At 51.6% G+C, this 21,032-nt stretch overlaps 3 protein-coding genes across 7 annotated transcripts; 2 read left to right on the top strand and 1 right to left on the bottom strand.

Annotated features, from left to right (window-relative positions):
- The first annotated feature begins 5,178 nt into the window (after positions 1-5,178).
- Positions 5,179-10,355, top strand: MXD3 (MAX dimerization protein 3). The gene is made up of 6 exons (XM_055325659.1): positions 5,179-5,981; positions 6,263-6,368; positions 6,992-7,021; positions 7,150-7,264; positions 9,468-9,651; positions 9,723-10,355. The coding sequence occupies exons 1-6, from the start codon at positions 5,912-5,914 to the stop codon at positions 9,836-9,838; spliced, it is 621 nt and encodes a 206-aa protein (XP_055181634.1). The 5' UTR covers positions 5,179-5,911; the 3' UTR covers positions 9,839-10,355.
- A 146-nt stretch (positions 10,356-10,501) lies between these two features.
- On the bottom strand, positions 10,502-14,014 carry PRELID1 (PRELI domain containing 1). Of its 2 annotated transcripts, XM_055325656.1 has the most exons (5): positions 13,766-14,011; positions 12,985-13,210; positions 11,455-11,568; positions 11,252-11,330; positions 10,502-11,044 (listed from the first exon to the last, which is right to left on the bottom strand). In XM_055325656.1, the coding sequence occupies exons 1-5, from the start codon at positions 13,855-13,857 to the stop codon at positions 10,896-10,898; spliced, it is 660 nt and encodes a 219-aa protein (XP_055181631.1). In that variant the 5' UTR covers positions 13,858-14,011; the 3' UTR covers positions 10,502-10,895. The 2 variants fall into 2 exon arrangements, with proteins under 2 accessions (XP_055181631.1, XP_055181632.1); XM_055325657.1 differs by lacking the exon at positions 11,455-11,568 and having other exon boundaries at positions 13,766-14,014.
- Positions 14,015-14,133: 119 nt separating this feature from the next.
- RAB24 (RAB24, member RAS oncogene family) lies at positions 14,134-18,900 on the top strand. Of its 4 annotated transcripts, XR_008664405.1 has the most exons (9): positions 14,134-14,623; positions 14,707-14,775; positions 14,970-15,048; positions 15,155-15,222; positions 15,298-15,397; positions 15,623-15,673; positions 15,814-15,876; positions 18,384-18,571; positions 18,722-18,900. XR_008664405.1 is itself a non-coding variant. In XM_055325661.1 (8 exons), the coding sequence occupies exons 1-8, from the start codon at positions 14,507-14,509 to the stop codon at positions 18,772-18,774; spliced, it is 600 nt and encodes a 199-aa protein (XP_055181636.1). In that variant the 5' UTR covers positions 14,134-14,506; the 3' UTR covers positions 18,775-18,900. The 4 variants fall into 4 exon arrangements, 3 of the variants coding, with proteins under 3 accessions (XP_055181636.1, XP_055181637.1, XP_055181635.1); XM_055325661.1 differs by lacking the exon at positions 18,384-18,571; XM_055325662.1 differs by lacking the exon at positions 18,722-18,900 and having other exon boundaries at positions 18,384-18,715.
- The last annotated feature ends 2,132 nt before the right edge of the window (positions 18,901-21,032 follow it).

The raw sequence follows: 21,032 nt of genomic DNA, 5'->3' as shown, positions 1-21,032 counted from the left end.
GGGAATCCTCCCCTGTCCCTGCCCCGTCCCAGTGGAAGAGGTCTGAGGGGAGCATATGCTAAACAGTATTTCTCTTGGCAACCTGGACTGGCACAGTAGCCAAACCTAATACCCCTTCCAAAAGTAGAAAAGTTAGGGTGTAACAGGAGAGGAGGGATGGGAGCTAAGGGTAAAGAAATGAATGAGTGGCCTATGCAATGAGAGCATGACAGTGTGGCTTTGGTGCCTGAAAGGGCGGAGACTCATGTTGCTGTGAGACCACTCTTGCTTTTGGAACCTAAAAAAAAACTGAATGGGAGTCTGCAAACCTAAATGGCATCACTCTGGGGGACATTTCAGTCACACTGTGTGATGATGGACTGGACAAATTGTTAATGACTGAATGGAACTCTACTAATGTGCCAGAGCCTTTCAGGACACATATCCTAGCACACTGCGTGATAGGGTGTAGCAGTGGCCCTGTTACAATACTGATATTCATAGTCATGGTCAAATGTATTGGGAAATCGAGTTAAAGCCCCCCCCCCCCCCCCCCCCCCGCACTCAGGGAGTGCCTGGGTGACTCAGATTAAGTGTGAAACTCTTGGTTTAAGCTCAGGTCATGATCTCAGGCTCCTGAGATCGAGCCCTGTGTTGGGCTCCATGCTTGGTGCAGAGTCCGCTTGTCCCTCTCTCTCTGCTCCTCCTCCTGCTCTCTCTCTCATTCATAAATAACAAAAATCTTAAAAAAAAAAACAACAACCAGGAAGTAACACAGATGGAGAAAGCTTGAGAAAGCATTGGGTTTACCTCACCGTCAGCTAATTTCCTTTTTTTAATTTTTTATAAATTAATTAATTTGAGAGAGAGCGCAAGTGAGCACACACATGGTGGGGAAGCCAGGCACAGGGAGAGGAAGAGAAACAATCTCTAGCAGACTCCCTGCTGAGCAAGGAGTCCCAGCGTGGGACTCATCCCACAACCTTGAGATCATGACCTGAGCCGAAATCAAGAGTCTAACGCTTAACTGACTCAGCCATCCAGGTGCCCCAATGTCAGCTAATTTCTAAGCTGAATAGCTCTGCTCCACTTTATCATAAGATACAAAGGGGGAAATGAAAAATTAGGAAAAAAATATGAATATGTACTAGCTTTATAAGCTTTATATTAGTTGTTTCTTTAAATCTATCCCTACTTCCACATTGGCCCCTCCAAATGTTAGGGAATATGATTATTTTGCTGTAAGAGTCTTGGCCAAAGGTGGTGGTGGTGGCATTTTGCTGCAAAAGAAGTCTCTGTCTTCTGCCCTCAGCTCTTGGAAGATGAGCTTTGTTTGCCCAGAGGCCTTGGGCTAGCCAGCAAATAATGTGATTTAAGTTGGGGCTTTAGGTCCCATGGTATCAGTCCAGTGGAGACTTGACATCAACCTCATGAGTGCTCAATCATGCCCATGTAATAGAGCTCCAAAAACGGAGTACTGAATCTTGGAAAAGCCTCCCTAGTACACAGTACTCTGTGCATTGTCACACGTTGATACTGGGAAAGTCACACGACCTAAATGGATGGGGAGAGAGAGTGACAGGCCTGCATCTCCTAGTTCCCAGACTCATGAGCTCCTTTCCTTGGCCAATCTTAATCTGTATCCGTTCCCTATAATAAACTATAATACTGCACACTGTGTATGCAGGGAGTATTGTAGCTGTGAGTGGGTTTTGTGAGTCCTAGCAAATCATACCCAGCAGTTGTTTTAGGAATTCCCTTGCGGTTGGTATAAGAGGTGACTGTGTTCACTTTTCTGTACAGTTGGTTAAATTCCTTAGAAAACTTTACTCAAGAGGAATCCAAATCATAAGCCCTTTGCTCTAACTGCTAGATAGGTAAGGACTTGCTTGGTCTCTTAGGAAAATGAATGAAACAAATACACACACACACACACACACACACGCGAATGCACACATGCTTTGATATAGTTATATTCTTTTTGCTCTTAGGTTCTACAATCAAAAATTATACAGCACATTTTCTTTCTTTCATGTCTTACAATCAGGAGAACACATAGTCAGTAGATGTTCCAGGAGCGTCTGGGTGGCTCAGTCACTTAAGCAACTGGCTCTTGGTTTTGGCTCAGGTCATGATCTCATGGGTTGTAGGATAGAGCCCCACATCAGGCTCTCCGCTCAGTGAGGAGTCTGCTTAAGATTATCTCTCTCCTGCTCCTTTTGCCCTTCCCCTTGCTGGCACTCTCCCTCTCTCAAATAAATATTTTTTTAAAAAATAGTATTTCCACAGAAAAGCCTCAAGTTACTGGAATTAGCAGATATGGACATAAACTGTTATATAACAAGTAACGGGGAAAGAATAATAACTAGAAGAGGGAAGGGATATAATGAGTTGAGTATTTTTCAAAAATTATTGTCTATCCGGAACCTTAGAATGTGACCTAATTTGGAAATAGAGTCTTTACAGATGTAATTAGGTAAGTTAAAATGACGTCCTAATATTGGGCCCTAATTCAGTGACTGGTGTCCTTATAAGAAAGGGGAATTTGGGGGTGCCTGTGTGGCTCAGTAGTTGAGTGTCTGCCTTTGGCTTGGGTTGTAATCCCAGGATCCTGGGATCGAGTCCTGCATTGTGCTTCTCCTAGGATAGCCTGCTTCTCCCTCTGCCTATGTCTCTGTTCTCTCTGTGTGTCTCTCATGAATGAATAAATAAATAAAATCTTACAAAAGAAAAATAAAGGGAAACTTGGACCCAGAGAGACACAGGGGGAAAGGGCTTGTGAATATAGAAGTAGAGATTGAAGTGATACATCTACAAGTTGAGGAATACCAAGGATTGCTGGCAGCCACCAGAAGTGCAGAGAGAGGCCTGGAACAGATTGTCCCACCAAACTGCCAGGTGGAAGTAACCCTGCTAAGCCCTGATTTTGGACTCTTGGCCTCCAGAGCTTTTAGAGACTACATTTCTGTTGTTTTAAGCCATTCATTTTATAGTACTTTGTTATGGTCCTAGGAAAACAATACATGAGGTAATGAGATATTCTGGGATATGGATAGAAAACTTTAAAAAGGACCAAATGGAAATTCTAGATCTGAAAAATAAAATGGCTAAAATAAAAACCACACTGGATGGGCTAAACACCAAATTGGACTTCACAGAAGAAAGAATAAGTGAATCTGAAGACAAGTAGGCCTTATCCACACTGAAGCAGACAGATTGAAAAAAAAAAACATCTGAAAACATTAACAACATCACTTTGCATTGATATATTCTCAGACTGAGGATATATGACATTGGGATCAGAGTAAGAGGAGAAAGAAAAAGGGCAGGAAAAAATATTTGAAGAAATAAAGACTGAAAAACTTTCCAGAAGCTCACAACATTCTAAGTAAGACAAATACCAAGAAATCACAGCCAGGCATATCATAGGCAACAGCTGGAAACCAAGATAAAAAGGAAACTTACAAGTGGAGGAAGAAGACACATGACACATCCTCTCCCATCCTCCACGCCCCCCCCCCCCCCCCCCGTTTCTGGGAAGTGTTGCTTCCTGTCCCCCTGGCTGGTGGCTGGGACCCATCTATGTACGAGGCCTGGAGGCCAGGTGGGCCTCAGTCTCGTACCCACCGGGGCTCTGAGGACAGAGTCCACTTCTCAGTGGGGTCACTCTGGTGCTCTTACAGCCGTGCTCTCACTTCCACAACTTCAGTCGGAGGTCACTAGCTCTTCAAGTGTGTTTTGCTCCCCTCTGCTGCTGGGAACCCTCCTCCTTCAGAACCCCTCCCACCATCTCCTTCCCCCCCACTCCCCAGGGCTGGGCCTTCTGGGTCGCCTGTGTCTGAATAGTAGGTTTGCACCTGTGCTGTGTGGGTGCTGACTTCAGTGAAATGAAATTGGGAATTCATCCACAAGCCTTGTGACGGCCTTTCTTCAGACATAGCTGACGGTGGATGGAGGCTTGGAGGACCAGTCAGCCTCTTGTGGGCCTTGTCAGCATCTCTGGCACCATCCCACACTGTGCTCTTTGCTTGCCGTATGCCAGCCACAGTGGCCTTCTTTGGGTCTGTATACATTCTTTTCATCCTCCGGCCTTTGCACCTGTTGTTCCTGTGTCTGCAGTTTCCCTGCAGACCTCCTGTACAGAGAGATTGATTACCCATTCATCGTCTTCCCCAAAAACATTCTCTGACCTCCCTCATTAGGACAAATGCTCCTTAGGACTTGCCTTCATGCTGTGTCTTTTCCTATGAGTGTCTGGCACAACTGTCACTCTGTTTTGTGATAACTGTGTCCATCCTTGCCCCCCTTGCCTGTGAGCTCTGCAAAGGCAGGAACCCTTTCTGGTTTTGCCCATTTTGTATTCTCCAGTCCTGGGCACAGAGCCTGGGGTCCATTAACTGCTCTGCTAATATCTTGTGAGTGAATGGATGGATGGGTGCATAGGTGGACAGTTGTAGGCAGCAGTTTGGCTGAGCATGTCAGCAGTTCCTCTGGGAGTGACTCTTAGAGAAACCCAAAGGTTTTTCTCCTGAGGACTGACTGCCATGTATCATGTGTTTCCCAGGAGTATCTCTTAATACAGAATCTAGTTCCTCTTAGCCATTTCACACTCAGCACCAGTCTGGCTATAGTGCAGCACCCTGTAACAGGTGCTTTCATCTTCCTGCCTCCACCCAGGTGTGACCACATCTGCTCCTGCTGCTCCTAGAGGTCACTGTATCGACTCCCTTTGGGAGGCTAAAAAGTCATGTTAAAGAAGTGTTCCTGGACTCAGGCAACCAGGGGTTCTGTGGGAGGAAGAAACCTGTGTCTGATTACACCAGTCTCAGAAGTCAATAGCTGCAACGTACTGGGCACGGATGGGCAAGAGCTCTGATATTGCGACAGTGCTGTCGTCACAGGGCTTCCTGAACATACAGGAGGGAGGTCACTTCCGAGTCACACAGCTGAGAAGCAGCGGGGGCAGGAGAGGAACCTAACTCTTTGGGCTCCAGAACTTAGGGCTCCCTTGAAAGCTAGTTCGCTTGTTTCCAGAGCGTGGCCTGGCTTGGAATATTGGTGCCCTATTGAAAGTTTCGTAGCAACAGTAGCTTCCCTGCTGATGAGGAGGAGCCAGGAGACCATTCCCCTTCGCCACAATAGGAAGCTGAGGACCGGGGCGGGGGGGGGGACTTACGGGGGCAGATGGTAAGCCGGCTAGGGCACAGACCCTCGAGCATAGGAGCAGATCTGTGCCCCTTCCCCTGGCGCCTGCGCACTGCAGCTCCGTTCCCCGCCCAACCCCGCCCGGATGGCCCGGGTTTTCAAATTTGAAACCTGCTCCTTTTCCCGCCTGAACGTGTGGACCAGCAGAGGGAGAGGGCGGGGCCGCACTTGGCCAATAGTGCCCCGGAAGCTTTCCGGCCCCGCCCCGCAGGTGACGCCAGCGAGCCCCAGGAGGCAGCGGGCAAATGGGCGAGGGTGCCCGCCGGCCCCGCCCCTGCGGCGCCCACGTGCAGCAGCTAAGACCCTGGGCTCCCGGAGTACCATTCTAGGTGCAGAGCCTTCGCTGTCAGCTTGGGGCTGGAAACCGAGGCCTTGAGATACCTAAGCAGGCCCTAAGCAGTCGGCGCGGGGTCGCTGAGCGAAATGGGCAAGACGCAGCCCCTTTCAGCCCGGGGGTTCACTCGTAAGGCTGGGGCCGGAATCGGCGCCCCTCGCAGTCCCGGCAGTCTGAGGAGAAGGGCGGGCTCGGAGAGGTGGTCGGCTGCTCCTCGGCCCCTTCCAAGGAGGCGGGGTCCAGAGCTGGGCGGTCCGGGGGCGGGGTGTCCCAGGGGCGGGGCCGGCCCCTGTGTTTGTTGCACCGTGTCAGTTACATTGTAACAAAAGTGGTGCAGTCGCTTTGCGGTTGGGGCCAGCACCCTAGGCCCACCCGCCGCCACCCGTCGCCGACATGGAACCCGTGGCCAGCAATATCCAGGTGCTGCTGCAGGCGGCCGAGTTCCTAGAGCGCCGCGAGAGAGGTGAGGAAGAACTCTTGGCCAGACTCCAGGCGGCAGCCTCGCTGCCAGAGGCCTGGGTCGGACTTGGCTCCCTACAAGAAGGATGCTTGCCTGGCTTTAGACTGTAGCCCCGGGGCACCCCGCCCTCAACTTGGGGGTGGGGGAGGGGTCCACGGGCAGTCAGACTGGGAGGGGTTGGGGAAACGGCCCTGGCGCCAAAAGCCCTTCCCTGACCGGGCCTTGCTGGGGGCGCCTGCTGGAAGCAGCCCCAGCCTGAAGCGGGCCGGGGCTCTCTCCGGCAGAAGCCGAGCACGGCTACGCGTCCCTGTACCCGCACCGCAGTCCAGGCCCAGTCTACCGGAGGAGGAAGCGATCGCCCCAAACTTCTGGCGCGCTGGACAGTGGGCGGTGAGGAGGGCTGGGGACGGTGGGGAGCGGAGGGGGGATGGGTGCCATCCTTCATGGGGCTTCACCTTTGCCCACTTCCTCCTTGTTGCTTGCATCTTCTGGGCCACGTCCTCTGCTCTGGAGGCAATTCAGACCCCTCCTGCCATCTCTTCACTCCCCTCTGTTCATTCAGGGACTACTTCTTGAGCACCCCTGATGTGTCAAACTATAAACAAGAGACTTTAGGGTCCTCCTTCCACTCACACATCTCCACTTGATTCCCCTGCCACCCCCGCCGGCTTCTTCTCTTTTCTCAACCCTTTGCACATGCTATCCCTTCCAATTTTAATGCCTCTCCCTCCACTAACCCACCTAGGGTAGCATGTTTCTGGCTCAGCTCAACTGTCACCTCTGTCTAGGAAACCCTTCCTTTGGACCCCACAACCACCAGAGCAGGCCTCCCAGCATTTGGCCCCAGCATGTCTCTGCCTCTGCCTGCGGACCCCAATGCTCAAGGCAAGGCTGACAAAGTCACATTAGGCTGGTTTGGGGCCACGTCTATAGTGGATCTTAAGCCCCTGGGACTTTTGAGGGTGTATGTAGTAGCTGACGTACCCTTACCCCATCCTCCCTGGCATTGGCAGGTCTGTGCACAACGAGCTGGAGAAACGTAGGTGAGTTGTAGCTTTGCCCTGACAGCACTGGGCCCAGGAACCAACCCCCTATGGCCTTTCCTCCCCCTGCTGTCCCTCTGGCCTGCCAGGCTGGGCTAGCACTGCCCTCCAGATCCCTCCTCCCACAGGAGGGCCCAGCTGAAGCGGTGCCTGGAGCAGCTAAAACAACAGATGCCCTTGGGGGCTGACTGTGCCCGCTCTACCACACTGAGCCTTCTGCGCTGGGCCAGGATGCATATCCAGGTAAGGAGCTTACCCCCTGCCCTGGGACCAACCTGCCAGACCTTGTGGGAGAGACAATAGAGAAGGGCTGAGTGTGGAACTGGGGAGAGAGGCCTGAGGTCAGAGCCCAACTGTGTGACGCGGTACAGTTCTCTGTGCTTCTTCTCATATGTGTTAAGTAGGAAGAAAAGCAGAAAATAACTCAAGAGGATTGCTCTGAGGATTAAGTGAGTTTGTCCAATAAACAGTCATGGTTATTACAACTATTATCACTTCAGTCCTGAGGCAGGTTACTCAGCCTCTCTGGACTTGATTTCCCTCTCCGTACAGAGGGGCATGGCTGATGGAAATACTCGGATGTGTCATGTGCCAGGGTCCCTAGGACAGCAGAGGTTTTTACTCTCCCTCTCCCACCCTTCCAAGGCCTCCTGTTCTGAGCCATCTATTCTGATGCCATTTTGGGAGGCAGTTCCAGGCAAGCAGAGGGACACAGGAAGCCAGTCACCCCTCTTCCAGCACCCTCCTGCTGCCTGGGCTAAGCTCAGCGCCCCCTGGTGGGCAGGAGTGGGTGTGTGGACTCAAGCCCTGGCAGCTCCAGGTGGTACAGAAGTGGCCAGGGAAACCATAGAGGCCTTTTCCTGCCCTCCTGGCCCTTTTCACAGAGGAAGATTTGGGGGCACAGCCAGGCCAAGGACCGAGCAGTACAGCTAACGAGAGACAGAATCATAATCCTGGCCCAAGTCCCTCTGACTTAAAGTTTCCTTCGTGTGTTTATTGAGCACCTGTTCTAGGCACCAGGGGCTGTGGTAGACACAGATCCAGGTGCTATGCAGCAAATAAATCACGGTGCAGAGACTGTCAGCACTGCCCCATAGTGCCCATGTCTCCTCATTGTGCTGAAGAATGCCCTGGCCTGGTAGCAGGCCCATTTCTCACATGAAGCTTGCCTGGTCAGGTTCTTGGGACGTGTGCCCCTCAGGTGCTGGCTGGCCCATGGGGCAGGACCTGGAGATTGCTCCTTCCTTGAAGCCCTATCACCCCTCTTCTGGACTCCCTGGCCTCCTGTTTTGCCTCCTTGGGGCTCTCCTCCACCTTGCCCTAGAATGTTCTTTGCAGACATAGATCTGTCCAGGTCTGTCTCCTTCCCATGGCTCCTAACAGGACAGTCTCCACTCCTTACTTCCTGTGAAACTATAGGCCCTTTACAACTCAGGTCTTGCCACTGGTCTGCTCTTGGTCTCCTATCTCCCCATGCGCCACCAGGAAAGCTGAATTCCCCATGATCTTCCCAGTTTCCTTCTGCTTTTTTTTTTTTTTTAATTTAAATTCAGTTTGCCAACAGAGTATAACACCCAGTGCTCATCCCATCATGTGCCCTCCTTAGTGCTCTTTACCCAGTCACCCTGTCCCCCTACCCTCTTCCCCGTCTGCAACCCTGTTTCCCAGCGTTAGGAGTGGATGCTGCTTCTTGCTTCACCTTTGCCTAGACAGCTTACTCATCCTTCTATACCCAGTAGGAATGTTCCCTTGCCCAGTTCTCTCCTTGTTGACTGAATGCAGGCTTCTGCCCACCAAGGGCTCTGGTGGGAGAACCCTTGGCCCTCCAGTCCCTGGACCCCAGGCTTGCAGAGCTTGAAAGGGATTAATATTGAAGCTATAGGGATCCTGGGAGGGTCCTGACAAGGAGTTACAAACTGGTAGCCTTTGTTTGTTCTATAGTTTTCTAAAAATTTTAATTAGTTGGCAGCACTTAAAAGGCCATTTGACATGAAAAAGTCTGACTTCCCAGCCTCTCTTACAGAAATTGGGAAATCTGGCAGCACCAGACCTGTTTGCATATGGCTATAACTGGCTAGAACACAGTGGTAGCCACCTTCTTGAGCTGTAGTGTCCACTCGCCATTGAGCCAGTCCTCCCCAGTCTCTGCTGCTTGCAAGCCTGACTCATGTTGCTTGACTAGGCCCTGAGGGCCTTTGAGATTGTGCTTTCCCCAACTCATCAACATGGGAAGCTCACAGGCTATTTACATAGGACCAACCAGAGCAAAGGAGAGCTGGCTCCCTGGAGGATGTGAGAGTAACCCTCTGGGGCCCAGATCTAATAAGCCCCCACTGTGTGGAGCAGGCAGTCACCAAGTGGCCATAGCCCATTGTTGAGTGGTGTGGGGGTGAGGCCTGCACCCTCAGCAGCTGACCCCAGGCCCTTGTTCCCTTGGGACCTGCAGAAGCTGGAGGAGCAGGAGCAGCAGGCGCGGCGACTCAAGGAGAAGCTGCGTAGCAAGCAGCAGAGCCTGCAGCGGCAACTGGAGCGGCTCCGGGGGCTAGCAGGGCCGGGTGAGAGGGAACGGCCGCGGGCAGACAGCCTGGACTCTTCAGGCCTCTCCTCCGAGCGCTCAGACTCAGACCAAGGTGAGTGCCCAAAGCCAAGGGGTGGCGTGGGCTGAGTGGGCCAGGTCTCCTGATGGACCCTCCCTGTGCAGAGGAGGTGGAGGTGGACGTGGAGAGCCTGGTGTTCGGGGGCGAGGCTGAGCTGCTGCGTGGCTTCAGTGCGGGCCAGGAGCACAGCTACTCACACAGCAGCAGCACCTGGCTATGACCTTCACCGCTCCGGAGCGGGCCTCTACCCGCAGACTGTCCTCTGCTCTGCCAGGCAGGAGCCCTCCCCAAGCCTCCAGGGCTGCTCGGAGTCACCTCCTGTTGGAATGAACTAAAAGGACCCTTAGCTGGGAATAGGTGCCTGCCCCCCCACCCTGCCGCTGGCTGTCGGCAGTCCCTCCCGGTGGGGGGGGTGCCTGGGCTTCCCCTGAGCCCTGCAGGGCAGGCAGCTTGGTCTGGGCCATCCTTCCAGGCCCTCTTTGTAGCACTTAGCTCCGCTGTCCCCAAGTGGGGCGGGGTGGGAAGCTTCTTAAGCCCTCACATTCCTTCCTAGAGAAGGCATCCTGGCCTTTGTCCCAGATACTATACAGTATTTTCATTAAAAGCCTCTTTACTAACTTCCTGTCCATGGTCTTGCCTGATAAAAATGGGGAACTCCCAGCCACAAACTGGAAAAAAGGAAATGAGATCAGTAGCCATCACCAACACTGCACTGTACCAGGCAGTGGCCCTTTAATCCCTACAGCTGGGAGCTCGCTGTCTGGCCCCATTTCATGCGAGGCACTGAGGCTGAGTAAGCTAATAACTTGCCTGAGGCCCAAAGCCAGGACGGTGTGGAGTCAAGATTCTAGCTAAAGCTTTCTGACTCCAGAGCTAGGGCTGATTGAATCCAAAAAATATTTATTGAGTGCCTGTTATGTGCTAGATAATGTTCCAGGTACTCGGGACATAGCAGAGAACATGACCAAGGGCCCTGCCCTCACGGAGCTTACAGTCTAGCATTTGTCATCCCCACACCTGCATGTAGTCTGTGACCCTGAGCAGGCCAACACTCTGTGCCTGCTCTTGGCTGCTCGACGTGGGAACAGGCAGGCCCAGCTCAGAGGACAATGTGCCGGCTACACCATGAAGGCCAAACAGGACACCCGCCCCCAACCCACCACCCAGACAGCAGAAAGGGCTGGAAGTGGACTTTTAATAATAAAGTACAAGGGGAAAAAGGCAGAGAGAATTGGGCCGGGTGGTCAGGTGTCCTACCGCACCAGGGCCTGGGCTAGCTACACAAAGTGCTGCTGCTGCTGCTGCTGCTTGGTGGCAGCCTTGCTGGCAAGGTCCTTGGCCTTCTCTGTAGCTGCCAGTGCCGTCTCCTTTGCCTTCTCCTTGGCTTCCTTGGCTGTCTCAACAAGGGTTTTGGAAGGGGCCTCACCTGCAGCAAAGGGCAGGGGCCAGCTTCAGAAGACACCAGAGACCTACCTCAACAACCCCTCCACGACATTCATTCACCCTCTTTGGACCAGGGTACAGATGAGGGGTCCCAGGCTTAGAGTGGGATGGTAAAACAGCTACAGATTCCACGCCAGTCATGGCTGCTAGGACCAGACCCCAGCCTCTCTTTGTGCCCAAAGCCCCTCACCTTGCAGCTTGGCCAAGATGTATTCAAAGCCCTTCATTGTCTTGGTCACGTTGCTTTTGAACCGGGCAAGACCAAATTCCTAGCAAAAAAAAAAGGGGGTGGTGGTGGGATGGGTTCTGAGCTTTCCACTGATCCCTAGAGTCCAGCCTTCATGCCAAGTGCCCAGGCCCCCAAAGCTCTGGCACCCTCACAATGCTGCTCACCTGGACAGCTCTGGAGACACCAAATAAGCTAGAGGAGACCCAGGCTTCCCGGCGGATTTCGGTCCAGCCACTGTTATCAGAGTTCACACAGTAAACACATCGTTCCTCCACCACCTGTGCAGGGAGTCAGGCCAACCACAATCGTGTGGGAGTCTTTCACTTTACCAACTTGCACATAAATTTGATTCCCTGCCTCTTTGTCACAGGGTGAGGCAAGAAAATGAAAATCCACTTCTTTCCCTTACTGTATTCCCAACCTGCATTTCAGGAAGAGAGCAATAACATAAAGGCCATTCTGCTCTCTAAAACCTCTCTTCTGACCCTTTAAATTAAAAGGCATATAAACCTGAAATCAGTAAAATATGTGCCGGTTCCCTCCTGACCTTGGATTTTGTTTGGTAGATTTGTGTGCAGTGCCTTTAGCCTGCCTTCTGCTCACTGCAGCTCTTGAGCTCCCCAGCGGTAGAAAAAGAATTGGAAGCCTGGCAAACGTCACAGCTTTCATGATCTCATAAGTGAACCAGTACTTCCAAGAGGAGCACTTAAAAGATCTGGCTCACAGCAGGGCCACTATCTTCATAATTTATAAAAACACAGATTATGCCCTCAGGGCAGTCAGCTGTAAAGCCTTCAGAAAATTCTGGGGCAGAACATCAAGGTGCCAGCTCACTCTATGACCTTGTGTGACACTTCCCCTTTCTCAACCTCACTTCCCTTTTTGCACAATAGAGAGCAATACCTACCTCCCAGAGTCACTGTGAAGATTAGCTGAGAAAGAGAGAGTTCCCTGAAAGCTTTTAGAATATATTCAGATATGAGAAAATACTGTAGGATGTTCCTTTAAACATGGGTTCTCAAGTTTTGAAATCAAAAGGTATATGAGGGGATCCCTGGGTGGCTCAGTGGTTTGGCGCCTGCCTTCGGCCCAGGCGTGATCCTGGAGACCTGGGATCGAGTCCCGCATCGGGGTCCCTGCATGGAGCCTGCTTCTCTCTCTGCCTGTGTTTCTCCCTCTGTGTGTGTGTGTGTGTGTGTCTCATGAATAAATAAAATCTTAAAAAAAAAAAAAGGTATACGAACCTCTCCCAAAATCTCAGGCAAAACCCCATTACATAAGACAGACAAAGGTGGAACTCCTCTAATCCTCAGGAGGCAAGGGGCCCAGATCCTCTCCCCTCTGAGGCACAACCAAAGAAACTGCTTATGGCTTAATGGACTCCTGTTTGAAAATCAGTGCCTCCCTCCCTTGGCATCACTTCTGTAGGCCCAAACTCTATGTGTGCCAGGCACAGTGAAAGTGCTCTGTATTTAGTGCCTGGAACAACTCTAAAACAAGTACCCCTCACCATAGTATAAAAGAGGTGAAAGGTCCAGAGACTCTGGCTGAAAAAAATCGTCTAGAGTTTACACTCTACAGCTGTCACTCCCCAGTAACCCAAATTTGCCTCAGACAACAAAAATTCTTTCATGACTCCCTAGTGACATATACCTGAAGCTACTTTTGGGGGACCAAGGGGAGGGCACTCTCACCATCAGCCGGGCGTGGTTGATGTTCCAGGTGAAGGTGGTCATGGTCTGGTTCTGTGGGTCCACAATAGAATCCTCCAGGATGTACACCGAGTGAGCAACATTGGCAGGAAAGAGTCGCTCCGCCCAGCGAGGCATCCTGTTGGTCTTGGTCAGGAGACGCCGGGACAGGAGTTTCTGGTCAGGGGTCACCTCCCGGTGCACTATGTCTTCCGTCAAGACATGTTTGCTGCAAGTATCAGAATGAAGCATGCATGCTGAAAGACCGCCTGTTGGGGTTCCCAGCCGGGGCCTCCCACCCCAGAACGGCCATGCCTTCCTCAAACTTGCATTGTTAAGTGGTATGGCCCAGACCTCAACTAGAGTCCGTTGCGCCTATCCGAGGGCAAATTCCAACTCCCGCCCTCTTGCTGACCCGACCTCATGATTTATTACACCAGTGGAGAGCGCCACAGGCAGAAGAACAGGCCAGCGCCAGGACTTCCAACCTCAGGATCCCTCCCAACTGCTGTGCCGCCGCCTCTTCCTGTCTCACCTCTGCGAAATGAGAGAACCTTGGACTACAGCCTCAGGTGCACCACCGCTCAGGCCCAGCCTCTTCCCACTATCTTGCAGGCCTGGCCTGGCCGCTTCTCCAATAGGGTCTTCTTACCCTAAAGAAGACGGCCATGGTTCCGACGATCCCCTATCTCCGACTCGATGTCGATTCTCTCCTGGCCCTACACTTCCATACTTCCATCTCCAGACAGCGAGGGGGAGGACTGCTCTTTTCAGTGCTACGTACCTATAAGGATTCGGGTACCGCTGCCAGAAGGCAGCGAACACTTGGTCCCAGGAACTCCGGAGCACGCTCTGGCCCAGGAAATACTTCACCATCGTCCCGGCCGGGGCGGGTTCAGCACCCGCGCAGCATCAGGGGTGCGAAGCCCGGGGGGGGCACGCAGAGGCCGGGCCGGGACTCGGCGCACACCCGCCAGACTCGCAGCTCAGTAACCACCACGCCGCGCCCAAGGAGCCGCCGCCGCCATGAGGAGCTGTCGGGCCGCGCGCAACTTCCGGCGCAGCCGAGCAGTACCGACCACTTCCGGCGCCCGGGCACGTGACCCTGCGGTCCCGCCCCCTCACCCTTTCTCCCCCCCCCCCCGTCCGCGGGAGTCTCGGCGCTGCTGGACCGACCCGGGTTGAAGGGGCCCCTAGGTTCTGTGGGGAGGAGGCCGTGCCGGAACGACGCCTGAGCCCGAAGGCCGAGCTGGGCGGCGGCATGCGGCGCCGTTGAGGGCGCTGCCGCGCGCGCTCCCAGGCCGCCCTGAGTCCTGGGCTCTTTGAAGGAGGGTCAGCGCCGGGGGCCGAGGAGTGGGGCACACGGGGGAGCTGCCGGAGCTCCCGCCGACGCCGTGTCTCCAAGTCGTAGGTTGGCGCCTGGGGTCAGGGGCCGAGGCTTGGGCGCTGCCTGCCGGAGCGGAGATCCGGGTTTGCCTCCCGCCCCCGCTCAGGACCCTGAGGCGGGTGAGGCAGCCCAGAGAGCATGAGCGGGCAGCGCGTGGACGTCAAGGTGGTGATGCTGGGCAAGGAGTACGTGGGCAAGACAAGCTTGGTGGAACGATACGTGCACGACCGCTTCCTGGTGGGGCCCTATCAGAACGTAAGTGCGCCGCGCGGGGCCCGGCACGAGTGGGAGGGAGCTGGCCCGCACCCGCGGCCCTGATCGCTTGCCACTGATTGCAGACCATCGGGGCCGCCTTCGTGGCCAAGGTGATGTCCGTTGGAGACCGGACGGTGACTTTAGGTATTTGGGTAAGTCCCCTGGGCAAGCAGTCCTAAGACCCATTCCTGAGGAGGCTTATTTTCTCCTGCCTGTTACTGGCTGACTAGAGGCCATTTTTCTATTCCAGACCCCAGTTTAAAATAGGGGTCTGGAGAACGTAGTACTAGTTTGCAGTCTTGGGGAGTAGGTCAGGAACTCAGGCTGAGCCGCCCCTGCCCTTCAGGACACAGCAGGCTCTGAGCGCTACGAGGCCATGAGCCGGATCTACTATCGGGGAGCTAAGGCTGCCATCGTCTGCTATGGTAAGAGAGGTTCTGGCTTGTTCCTCAAACAAGAGGGGGTGGATGTCAGGCTGGTCTTAGAGAACAGCGCCTGATTCTTGGTTGTTTTCTGCGTGTCTGTATTAAGACCTGACGGACAGTAGCAGTTTTGAGCGGGCAAAGTTCTGGGTGAAGGAACTGCGCAACCTAGAGGAGGTAAGTGCCAGACCTCACCAGAAAACCTGGGGCTTGGGTCTATGAGAGGGACCCTGACCTTGTCTTTTGCTCTAGGGCTGTCAGATCTACCTGTGTGGCACCAAGAGTGACCTGCTGGAGGAGGACAGGCGGCGTCGACGTGTGGACTTCCACGATGTCCAGGACTACGCAGACAGTAGCTGTTCCTCAGCTCCCCAGGGGTGGGGGAGGGAGGTGGCTGCTTGGGTAGAGCACAGAAAATATGAACTGCCTTAGCTGCCATGGCTAGGCTAGATCCCTTGGGAAGGGCTTCTGGCCTCCTTGAATGTGTGGGGTACATTAATTTCCCTGAACTGCTAGCCTTCCCTTTTGCTTCCAATTCTCAGGTAGCAGAATCAGCTTTAGTCACTTCTCTTTACAGATATCAAAGCTCAGCTCTTTGAAACATCCAGCAAGACAGGCCAGAGCGTGGGTGAGTGCTGTCAGGGGGCCTCACAGCAGGAATAGGCAGGGCATCAGAGGAGGCAGAGAAGAGCCTGGAGGGCGGAGTTACTGGGTGATTCCAGGGTCACGGACTTTGAGCTCTCACTGACTTGTCCTTTTTCCTGCCAGACGAGCTCTTCCAGAAAGTGGCAGAGGATTACGTCAGTGTGGCTGCCTTCCAGGTGATGACAGGTGTGTGCTTCCCCAGACTCTGGAGACTTCCTGTAGCCCCACAGCATCTGGCCCCCTTCACGAGTTACCTGATCCCCAAACAGAATGGTGCTGAGCTGCCACCTCTCTTTGACAGAGGACAAGGGCGTGGACCTGGGCCAGAAGGCAAACCCCTACTTCTACAGCTGTTGTCATCACTGAGACACCACCACTCACCTGGTCTAGGGGAATTAAAGGAATTCCCCCAGAAGGGCTAGACCTAGCTCCCATCTGGGCTTGAGTGGTCATACGTCTGAGCTACCCCCAGTCCCCGTGGCAGCAGAGGTGGCACCTGCCTGTGCTGGCCCATGGAATGGTGGCAGCATTGGGCTGACTGATGGGTGTGAGGAGGGTAAAGGCTTACTTGGACCCCAGGCTCTTGCCCTGGAAGCACTTGTGTCTGCAGATTATTTAAGTGGCTTTTTATTTGTAAATAAAATCGATGCACTGTGAATCACACTCAGCCCCTCTCCCTGCTGTGTGGATTAGGTGTCAAGACACCTAGTTCTTTCTGGGGCCACCTGGCTGGCCTGACTTCCTACATTAAGGCTCCTCCCAGCTCTTATCCTTTTGGAAGCCAAGTACTTCACTCCAGTGTTGCATCTGAGATAATGTAGAAACAGAAGCGCCTTTTTCTATTCTTTAGTGGGGGACAAGGATAGGTGAGAGGCTGGGGTTGGGGCAATGCAAAGCTCACGAAAGACAGGCACTTAAGTGGTGCCCAGAGATCAAAGGATCAAGCACTCCTAACTCAGACTAGCAGGTTCTACCACTACTTCTGTCATGTCTAAGTCATGGAGTCATGTCTGTGGCTCAAGCCTAAGCTTCCCAGGGACATACTACACTGTGGTTTAATGAAGAAAAATCGTTATTGTTCTGCAACACAGAAAGGTCTTATGGATCCAGATTGGGATCCCAATTCAGCTATCAACAGAAAAGGGACTGTAACTTGGGCTTGAATTTCTCATCTGTAAAATGAGGTGACCACTACCCAGTTCAGGGCAGCAAAGATCCTGAGCAAATAGTAATGCTAGGATTGAATGCTTACCTTCCCACACTACTCCCCAGACTCACATTTAGAAAATGCTCTGGTTCTGCTTCCTTTTTTAAAACCAATTCCTTAAAATACTCTTCCTTCGTGGGTAATGGAAGCTTCCTATATAGAGGCTGAAACTGACACCAGCCACTCCCAAAAGAAGTGAAAAACATTTTGGTAGCTGGTGGCTGCTGGGAGGAAACCCACACCACTCCTGGAGATGCTTAGAGGAGGGGTTCACCTCCCCATGTCCCCAACCTGGGAACTAATCTCGGGCTGGTTTCTGCTCTTACCCCAAACCCGTCCTCCCTCCTGTTAAGCTACATCTCCCCACGGACAACAAACAAAACACAGGGCAAGGGCCATAAGAGTAAAGTTAAACTTTACTTTACAGTAATTTTTTTTCTATATACAAAGAATTACAGTACATGTTTATGGGGACTCCTACAGGGCTCCCCTCTTTTTCACTAAGAGTTTCACTTACAGCTGACAATCTATGGGGAGGAAGGGGGCAAAAGACCAGTGATGGAACTCAGCTGACAACCCCCCCCCCGCCCCTTTCTAAAAAATATATAGATCTCTATTGTCAGCTTGTTTCTTCGCCAAGACTTAGAAAGCTGCTCTTCCCGTGAGCTCCCGTGTGCTGCACTCACCCATCTTCAATACACTCCTCTACATGCACACACAGCAGCACCCACCTTGGACCTGGAGACCGGCTGTTTTCTGCCCTACCCTGGAAGTCTAAAGCACCACAACCATTCACTTTTGCTCCTACTCCCTGGGCTCATCTCCTGTCCACAAAGCTTTGCTTGACTTCCAGGATATTAGAACTGAAGCCCCTCAATAGCCCGATGTTTTGAAAGTCATGGGAAAGCAGCTCTAGAGAAGGGACCATGTAAGAGTTTAACATGATTTTGCTTATGCTAGGAGGAAACATTTCTCAGGCTGTGGATTTCTAATTAAAATAAACTCTTTCCACTTCCTTAAGAAATATTACCCTTAATTTTCATAAGCAATAGAGGTGCTCCCATGAGAGTAGAAGAGGTAGAGAGGGGCAGAAGGTAACAGGAGAACCCCACAGCTGGAGCTCTCTACCAACCTGTTCTAGGCAGTGTGGACGGAGGCTACACCAGGTGACAAGGTGACACCAGCCCTGAGAAACTCAATGGCCACCCTCGTCTGGATACAGCATCTCTTCTGCCTAGGATTACACTGAACCATTCCAGGGTCGGGTGCAGGCTTCACTGAGGCTCTGCCTTTTTTTTTTTCTCTAATAGAGCCTCAAAGAAACCATTCAACATAATTTTCTTCCTCCAAAGCAGGAACCTCGGTTTCTCAATTCACCAGTCCCTCTCAACCCTTGGCAGTGCTTATTTATACCAGAAAATTAGCACCATCATTACATTTTTTTTGTGTTCAAAGCAATTATCTATTATTTCAATCTGTCCTACAGCAACCTCTGGCCCTGCTGCAATGGCCCTAGGAAGCTCAGCTGAGAGCTAATTGGTCATAACCAATGACAGTCTCGTGCAGCAGCTACCTAGCTCTAAGTGATCTGGAATGTCTAGCACATGAAGCAGCCCAAGCATTATTTAGCAGGAAAAGGGACTTGTGGAAGCTCCTTTCCTGCAATGACCTCAGGTGAGGACACTGGGCCACTCCAACCTCCTGGTTGACAAACCCCAAAAGGATGACAATATCCTCCGAAAAAGCCTTAGGAGAAAACCCACTTTATAGGAGCTGAGGGCAAAATCCAACCACGTTTAGTGCTTTCCTAATTCCTTTCCACAGGGGAAGCTGCCAGGACCATACTTCCTTCCTGCCATTCTGTTCTCATGATGTGACCTGGGAGTCCAGTTCCAGTAAGGAGATGCTGCTGAACCTGGGAAAGGATCACTGATGCGCTTTGTGCCCTGACTGTAGTGTGGGGTAGAGAATGTGATAAAACAATTATTTCCATTGATGCTAAAGATGCAGATTTGGTAGTTATTCATTAGAGAATCAACACAGTGACTTAAATCACCTCAAACTCAGTAACTTATGGGGGAAGCAGACATTTAAAAACCTGGGATACTTCTGTAGCTTTGACAGCTATTTTGCTATTAGAATGGGTTTCTCCAAAGGAGAAGCAAACGAGGCTTTGAATTCAAATTTCTATAAAGTTCTTTTGACTTAACAGGGCTAGGAGACATATTGGTTCTTTAGCAACCTATGGAAGCCATGGCTTCCCCCTTGGAAACATTTCCTGGGGACTGGCTCAGAGGCATTCTCTTGAGATCCTGATTTCCAGGCACTTGGCCAAATACCAAAATACTACCCTACACAAAGATCAGGATTCTAAGAGAAAAGCTTTCCTTTTAACTGCCAATTCACACCCTCTGGAGAAAAGGTCTCAGTACAGGGCTCCAGGAGAGTCCCCAAGGGCTGGCAAGGTTACTCCCTCCCCACTGTCCCTCATGCAAGAGTCTCAATTTCCCAATAGTCCTTCTGGCTCTGCTTCTAATTGTATGGTGACTGCTTTCTTGATGTTAACAATCTGGTATCAGATGCTGCTATCAGTGGGCCTGATAGCTGAATTTCTAGTTTCCATTCTACCTGAGAGCCTTTCAGTAACCCTCACAAAAGCCTGGTTGTCTATCCATTTAGATAAAGAACTGCCACCCCCCCACCCTCACCCCCAGACCAAGCACACCTCAAAAGTTGTTTTCCCAGGCAGTTCTGGAAGGAAGTTTCCAGCAAATGGTGGAGAATGGAAAGAACCAAAACAAAATCACAGCGGCCAATTATGGCCCACCTTTCCCTCACTCCTTGTCCTGTGAGACATATCTAGAGAGCGGATGTCAAGTCAATTACCTACCAAAGCCTATTTCAGGATCAAACTTCTCCACTTAATTTTTTTTACATAGCCTGCACACACCCCACCCACCCCCAAATTCACAGTTTATTTCATGAAACAAAGAGCTACGGTAATTTAACACACAACATAGTGAAAGGAGATTCTGACAGTGCAGTGCGAATATCTTTTTCTGATCACAACTACAGATGACAGGAGAGAAGGGCACAGGACTGGCACCAAGCAAACCCTACTCATACAGCCTAAGAGATTAGGGAAAGGGACCTACTAGCTGCAGTTATATACTTATTATTCTCACACATGATAAATACTTAATATAATGAACTTTAATGTTCTGGGTGGATTTCTTTAAAAATATCTTTTCCATGGTTTAAAATTTTAAAAAGAAAATAAGATGCTTTGTTTTCTCTTCCTTTTGAACAAAGAAGTTTTCTTCTCTCATGATGTGGGAAGAGAGGATGAAAAGGGGAGAACTAGGCAGGTGGAATTTACAGAGGAGATTCCGAGGTCTAAGTGGGATGCAGATAGGCCCCTAGACTCGGGACAGCCCTGCCCAGCCTCGCACCTCTGCCTGAGTTCAGGTGTCTCAACCCGAGACAGACTTTGGGAAATAAAAGCAAATTCTTCTTTTAATCTTTATATAAAGCGCAAATGCTTCTATAACTATTGTTCCCTCCTTAGAAGCGATGTGGGTAACCTCAATGAGAACTTAGGAGGAGGAAATTGGGACAAAATACAGAATCCTGTTGAGGGTGTAAAAGCCATAACTGAAACAGAATGGCCAGGAGACATCTGGGCCAGGAGATGGTTTGTTGGCTAAAGCTGCTGGCTAAGTTGGCAAAGCAGAGAGGTAAACATGTTTGGTCTAGGGACAAAAGGAGGGGTGAGTGAATGGGAAGGAACTGGCCAAACAGCACTTCCTGTTGGCAGTTGGTGAGCTGGGTGAATGGTAGGGCAGGGTAGCACCAACAGATTTCCCAGCCCTTGGGCCCCAGCTCAGGGCAGCAGTAACAGATAATCAGCAGTTATGAGGAATCATCTCTCAGACTGGACATTGCTCTGAACACCCCATCTTGCCAGTCATAGGGGAAGGGTTCTGGCTTGCCTTTGAATAAGGTCAGTAGGCAGGTGCTCTCAATATAGAACACAGCGATTCTCAGGGGTAGGGTGGTAGACTCCATCAGTGAAGGAGAGGACTCCCTCCATTCAGGTAAGAGAGCGAAGGATCAGAAGAATCTTCCATCAGGA

Source organism: Nyctereutes procyonoides, unplaced genomic scaffold, assembly GCF_905146905.1.
Source record: "Nyctereutes procyonoides isolate TBG_1078 unplaced genomic scaffold, NYPRO_anot_genome, whole genome shotgun sequence".
NCBI lineage: Eukaryota > Metazoa > Chordata > Mammalia > Carnivora > Canidae > Nyctereutes > Nyctereutes procyonoides.
Note: the sequence above shows the minus strand (reverse complement) of the source record. Positions and strands in the feature narration are given on the sequence as shown.

Excerpts from the sequence above, each read along its gene's own strand:
- RAB24 (XM_055325660.1), top strand. The coding sequence starts at position 14,507 with ATGAGCGGGCAGCGCGTGGACGTCAAGGTGGTGATGCTGGGCAAGGAG. Across the intron at positions 15,049-15,154 it reads GGCTGCCATCGTCTGCTATG|ACCTGACGGACAGTAGCAGT; the intron begins GTAAGAGAGGTT and ends GTCTGTATTAAG. Across the intron at positions 15,398-15,622 it reads TGTCCAGGACTACGCAGACA|ATATCAAAGCTCAGCTCTTT; the intron begins GTAGCTGTTCCT and ends TTCTCTTTACAG.
- PRELID1 (XM_055325656.1), bottom strand. The coding sequence starts at position 13,857 with ATGGTGAAGTATTTCCTGGGCCAGAGCGTGCTCCGGAGTTCCTGGGAC. Across the intron at positions 13,211-13,765 it reads CGGTACCCGAATCCTTATAG|CAAACATGTCTTGACGGAAG; the intron begins GTACGTAGCACT and ends TGATACTTGCAG. Across the intron at positions 11,569-12,984 it reads TCAACCACGCCCGGCTGATG|GTGGTGGAGGAACGATGTGT; the intron begins GTGAGAGTGCCC and ends CTCCCTGCACAG.
- MXD3 (XM_055325659.1), top strand. The coding sequence starts at position 5,912 with ATGGAACCCGTGGCCAGCAATATCCAGGTGCTGCTGCAGGCGGCCGAG. Across the intron at positions 6,369-6,991 it reads GGCGCGCTGGACAGTGGGCG|GTCTGTGCACAACGAGCTGG; the intron begins GTGAGGAGGGCT and ends TGGCATTGGCAG. Across the intron at positions 7,022-7,149 it reads AACGAGCTGGAGAAACGTAG|GAGGGCCCAGCTGAAGCGGT; the intron begins GTGAGTTGTAGC and ends CTCCTCCCACAG.